The 6,000-nt window shown below is 52.6% G+C and overlaps 1 protein-coding gene across 5 annotated transcripts in view; it reads left to right on the top strand.

Annotated features, from left to right (window-relative positions):
* Positions 1 to 6,000, top strand: part of ARHGEF6 (Rac/Cdc42 guanine nucleotide exchange factor 6) — a gene marked incomplete at both ends in the record, with an annotated part of 38,207 nt that overhangs the window by 19,771 nt on the left and 12,436 nt on the right. For 4 of the 5 annotated variants that reach the window (XM_082004110.1, XM_082004109.1, XM_082004108.1 and 1 more), the window contains 4 exons: positions 778 to 873; positions 1,745 to 1,867; positions 3,154 to 3,292; positions 5,197 to 5,256. In XM_082004110.1, the coding sequence (XP_081860236.1) occupies positions 778 to 873; positions 1,745 to 1,867; positions 3,154 to 3,292; positions 5,197 to 5,256 (418 nt within the window). Of the gene's footprint in view, positions 1 to 777; positions 874 to 1,744; positions 1,868 to 3,153; positions 3,293 to 5,196; positions 5,261 to 6,000 lie in introns of all 5 variants that reach the window. The other variant, XM_082004111.1, reaches the window with a different exon arrangement.

The following is a 6,000-nucleotide window of genomic DNA, read 5'->3' as shown; positions in this document are numbered from 1 at the left end:
TTTACGGTTGTCTCTTCCAAATGGTGCCGGCTCAGCGACCCTGTCCGTGCGTTTGGGGCCGAGGTGCCCCCGGCTAAGCACGCTGTGGGAGGACCGGGCAGCCCTGGGGCATCACGGGTGGAGGGCAGACGTTTAGACGTTGTCCAGTATGGAGAGATGGGAGAGCAGTGTTTTAAGGCCTTTGCATTTAAATCTCTCCTTCCTTCCCCTTATCTTCACATGGGATATATTCAGCTGTGAAAATTTTGCACGCTCTCAGCCCCGTAGGCAGCAAATGGCTTAAATGAGGGTGGTACGAGAGTGACTCTGAAGATGGCTCTGAGGATGACAGAAGTGGAGACGTTAGTTTTGGCTAGGAAAAATCCAACCTTGCACAAGGAACAAAGCAACCCCTGCCTGAGGGGCTGCTCCGTAGGACCCTCCCTCCTTCCGTAGGGACACCCAGAGCATGAATCCCCGAAGACAAAGCTGTCTCTGTGCCTGTGCACACACCTCCCTCCCCACCCCTGGCTGAAATCCCATCTGTCTGTGTCTATTAGACAGCTAAACATCTGAGAAGATTAGTGTGATTAAGTGATTAAAATCCAATTAAGATAATCCTTGACAGCAGACATCTTCTCCAGGAGACTGTGGTCTGTAGCTTACAGATCGTGGATTTTTTGTTTTCCCATGGTGTATCTGGGGAAAGAGAAATTCTTGGACCTTTTTGGAAGGACCATGGGGGTGCTCCTGTCAGCAACATCTCTTTGACCTTAATTGGTGATTTGACTCTTCCAGGCTCAGCGCCGTGGACATCGCGTCGTTGCTGGGAAACGTGGAAGAAATCTCTGCATTTCAGCAAACACTGAACCAAGCCTTGGAAGAAGTTGCAAAGTAAGCTTGTGCCGAGGTACTGAGGGTGTTAAGCTATTAAACTGCATCTAAAAATAATAGAAAGGCACGTTCATTAATGTTCCTCCTGGCTGCTGTCTTAGACTTGTTAAATATAGAAGAAAATAACAAGATTGAAGAAAGGCAGCAGTGCTTTGGCAGGAGGCAAGGTAGAAGAAACTCTGACATTTCTACATTAAGGCATCTGCTGAATGAGAGTGTCACTTAGACCTGACGTGAAAGGATCACTAGACCAAAAATGCAGACACATGCAGGGTGGGAGATCTGGAAGGCGTGAACATGGGGATTGCCAGGGAGCAAAGAGCAAATTATTAGAGGTGATAATTTCCCTCAGGAAGGCTGGCAGACATGTTCAGCCTTCGCCCAGCCTCTCCTTTGAAAGGGCTGAAAAGAGGTGGGGAAAAGGCTGACTATTGGAAGTATCTTCAGGCTGTGGCTTCCCTTTCTCTCTCCATCTCCCCTCTCATATTCATGGGCAGCCCAGAGAGTGGGACCACCCCTGCATTGCACCCAATGCTTTCTAGCACATCCTTTCCAGCTGCAGTGGGCTACGGCATCCCAGCTGCAGCTGTGCTGGTGGGACAGGACAGGCTGGGTCACACCTTGTCCCAGGCTCATCACGCGTTGTGATACTCACTGTCTGCACCAGAGAAACCCAGCCCCATCTGAGGGCCTCCTTCTTCCTTCTTCCCCAGTGGCAGGCGTGGGTATTTTGCTCGGTGCCGCAATTATGTGGTGACCTGGGAATGTCCCCATGCAGCGGGTGGGTTCTGGGCAGATACCAGAGAGTGCTGTAGCTGCAGGGTGCAGATCAAGAGGCTTAATGTCGTGGCTGGTGTGTTGGCGTCTGTAGGCTCCCTGAGAACCAGCAGCGTGTGGGAGGCTGTTTCATGAACCTGATGCCCCAGTTCCGCTCCCTGTACCTGACGTACTGTGCTAACCACCCGTCTGCAGTCAATGTCCTCACGCAACACAGGTGAGTGATGGAGGAGGAGATTCAAGCTGAAATTCCTCCTTTAAAAAGTTACTTTTATTGTTAATACTTGGCCTGGCATGGCTTTTGACCTGTATTTTGACAACAGGGCAAGGGGATAACATGGGAAAGCTGCTGGGGCTTTGGGCTCTTCAACATAGTCTCTCAGCTCCAGCGTGGAGACAACTCATGCTGCTTGTCTTCAGAGCTGGTCTCACAGGTCCTGTCTCTCTCTCTCAGGACTCTTACTTTGGGTAAAACAGAGGCAACCTCAGCCCTTGCAGTAGCATCTCCTATGATTGTTACTTGCTAAAGGACCCAGATGCTGTTTCAGACCCACTGCCAAAGTGCTCATGCACCGGCAGATGGGACTATCTTCCAATGTGGCACTATGGGAGAAAGGAAGAGTGGTCATCAAGTCGCTGGAGTTACCCAATTTAATAATTGAGCTGCTGTTCAAGCAAATGGGTAATTTGCAGGTTCGTTGGTAGATCTCAGTAACAACATCTTTTTTCAACATGTCCCATTTGAGTAGACACCTGAATTTTTGTAAGGTCATGCTAAAGAGCATGCCAAGCCAAAAGACTACAACTGTGTCATCCCTAAATGCAGTTTAGCTGCCCTCCCTGCAGTGATGGGAAAGCCATGACCCCGGCCGTACTGTTTAAGTCTTCCCATGCCTTAATGGGAACTCGGAACTTATTTACTTACCTGTTGAAATCCAGCTTTAATTCAGCCTGGCGAAAAGCCTGGCTCCTGTAAATGACTCATTGATGTGGTTCCTCGGCCTGACCCCTTTTCTTAAGTCAAGCAAAGATCAGCTTTGGCAAATGTGCTGACGCGCACAAGCCGTGTTTTCCAGAGCGATGTATGAGCTCATGACGGTGTCACGGCTCCCAGCAGGGTCCCGGTGCGTTGCTGAGGTGTCCTCCAGCACAGCACCAGCCTCTGCAGCCCCCGCTGTCCGCCAGACGCTTGACCCTGTGTCACCTCGCTGTGCCGGGGCACCGGCTGCTGGCACCGATGTTCCCCAGAGGCTGTGCCCGCTGCCGCGCGTCACCGCGCCGCATCCTCCCCTGTGTCCCCGGGGAGCGGGGACTTGCTCGGCTGGAAGCTCGCGGCTCCCTGCCAGGTTTGCAGCAAGGGGTTGCTCAGAGGGGAGGCTGGGCTGCCTTAGAAAGGCGCAGCTCGGAGCAGAGCCCCGACTGTCCGAGAGCGTGGGAGGCAGCAAAACAGAACCCTCAGTGGTGGCGAGCTCTCCTTCTTCTTCTTGTTGTCTCTATTTACAGTGATGAGCTGGAGAAGTTCATGGAGAGCCAAGGTGCGACCAACCCAGGCATTCTCATCTTAACCACGAGCCTCAGCAAACCCTTCCTCAGGCTGGATAAATACGCGACACTGCTGCAGGAGCTGGAGCGGCACATGGAGGTAGGTGGGCTGGGGGCTGCTGGGCGGGCTGTGCCCCTTGATGCTGCAAGAGCTGCCCCCCGAGCTGCAAGAGGTACCTCTGCCCGTTGGTATGTGAGCACCACGTTGCTAAAAGTACTTGCCACCCCTCCAACGAGGTGTCCCACCTGTGTGGGACGTTACCTTTCAGATTAAAAATGGGAAAGCGGTGGAGGAGTCTGGGGGATTTGTGAGAAGGTGGGGGATTTGTGAGAAGGTGGAGGAGTTGTGGGAAGGCATTGCCTGCTCTTCGCCCCAGCCCTTCCTCAAGGGTTTCCAGCAGAAGTGAAAGCAGAGTTCAGGGTCAGGCTACAGCTAGTATTTATTTGCACAGTGGGTAATAAATCAGTGCGTTTTATTATCATTTTATGAGATTCCTATCCTCGGCTGCTCGCTCCTGCAGCTCGCAGGCACATCCCCACCCCTTGCCCGAGGCTTGTGCTCCTGGGTGGAGGCAGAGCCGCACAGGCAGACACCGATCTGGCAGACACGGGGGCGGGGGAGCGAGTGCCCGGGAGCAGGGAGCGCAGCGAGGGGGGACGGAGACTTCCTCGGCGGGGGGCAGATCTGCCAAACCTGGGGGAGTGTAGACCTCAGGGGTGGTGCAGGGAGGTGAAGAAAACAGAAGTAATAGTCTATTTTAACAGGGTTTGCTTTTTCCCTCTTCCAGTATTAATTACCAACACATTTAGCCATGCGTGCTGGTTAACTGCTTGGTAGCCAGTTAATTACTCAGCACGCTTAGCCAGGACCATTCAAGTCCACATCCCAGCCAGAGGATTAAAACCTCTGTGCCTGAGCCAGGGATTTTTCTGTATTGGAGAAGAGGGCATAAGAGCCTTCACTGTAGGCACACTACAGGTCGGACCTATCCTGCTCTTACCTGGTTTAGCTGAGCTGCAAGGACTGAGCTGAGCTTGGCTGCAGTCACCGTGCCTGTACAGAGACGGGTGCTTTTTGCACGATGCTTTATGCGGGTCAGCAGCGGATTCAGGGACACGCACGTCACCTATTTCTCTTCATTTTTAAGCCCAGTGTGGGGGTTTTGTTGCATGAATCAGTTGGGTTGAAGTTGAAGCTGCGATGCTGTCGGAAGAGTATGGATGTGTGCAGTATTGATGTATGCGGTGTGGATGTATACCACAGCATTCCCTATGCTGCGCAGCTGGAGACGGGGCAGGTCTGACCAGGGCAGCCCTCGTCCCAGATTCAGAGCTGAGCGATCCCAGGCAGCCTCTGACAGCTGCAGAGGCAGCTCCGTCACAACCTAGACATCTTAGGATTTGCTTGGCACGACGACTGGATGGTGAAGAGCCATGATGTAGGGCCCTAGATCCCGGAGAAGGTGCTGGGAGAGCACTAGCATGCAGCTGCAGTCAGACATACGGGGCAGCATCCTGCTTTCCCCTCCCTGGCCCAAGAGCTTTCCACTCAGACGTGCCCTCTCTTAAACCCAGAGGTGAAGCTCCCATTGATGCTCATGGAAATGGCACCCTTGATGGGGCAATGGCTGGAATACCTTGCAGTTTCCTTCCCGAAGGTGAAACCAGAAATCCACCCTGCACCTCTGCCTGTTTTGATTGATTTTCTTTGCAAGCTGAGTTTGTTCTAAGTAAAATCTTATCTTGCTCTGGCCACTTAACACTCATTAAATTGGTATCAGAGTGGCATAGCTGCTTTAAACCATGTCACATTGAAGAGGGTGGTGAGAAAGCCGGCTCTTGTACCTGGGGGATTTTGTCCCTCTCCTGCAGCCCACACTGCCTGAGCCCCGCAGCCCCCAGCACCCTGCGAGCTCTGCAGCCCAGGGTGGGCTGGGGCAGTGGGTGCTGCACAGGGTGGCTGGGGCTGCTGGTGGCTGAGGGACTTTTCTCTCCCTTCACTAGGAGGCGCATGCAGATCACGAAGAGGTTTTGAAAGCCGTCGCATCCTTCAAGTCCCTCGTGGTAGGTGGCAGTTCTTAAAATAGAGCGCTCCGCTTCAGGGCTGCATTTCACGAAGGATGAGTCAAGCCTGACATTTGTCTCCTCATTAGAAAAAAAGGTCTTTTGGAATGGAAAAGATGGGTTATAGAGAATCTTAATTTAAAGTTTCAAGCCTAGAGCCCCTCTGGCTGCGTGTTTCAGCAGTTACACGCTGGCTCCGTGGTCCCAGCAGCAGAAACGGAGGATCTCTGACTTTCTCCTCCGCTGCAGAAAGCCACGTGTGGGTAGTGGTGGCAGCAGGGTCCCTTTCATCTCCTTTTGCCTCTATACCCTAATCATTTGCCACCTGAAACTCGACCCCCCCCCTTGCTCATTGAGATGAGCTGTGAAAGGTTAACGCTGGTGTCTGACTCAACTGCTGGTGCCGGCAGGAAGGTCCCCTCTGCGCCTGTTGAGTGACTCTTGGTTTTGCTGAGATTTGCTCCCCGGGCATCAGGAGGCTTTGACCATATTGCAGGTAATTTGTGGCTCCGGGTGCTGTGGCCATCGGCGGGGAAGAGAGCAAGCAGCAGCGAAGGGATGAGTCAAGAGATAACAAACCTATTTCTGTGAGCTGTGTTGCCTACACCCCTCAAAGTCCTACTGCACTGAGATAAAAAGAGGGGGAAAAGCCATCCACGTGTGCAAAGGTTTTACCTGGCAAAGGTTTTTTCGGTTATTAAAAAAGCTATAGTCTCTCTCACTTTGTAGCCACTGAATACCTTT

Source organism: Phaethon aethereus, assembly GCF_964289735.1.
Source record: "Phaethon aethereus genome assembly, chromosome: 10".
In the NCBI taxonomy this organism is placed as follows: Eukaryota; Metazoa; Chordata; class Aves; order Phaethontiformes; family Phaethontidae; genus Phaethon; species Phaethon aethereus.
The sequence above is the reverse complement of the archived record's forward strand: the minus strand, read 5'-3'. Positions and strand labels throughout refer to the sequence as shown.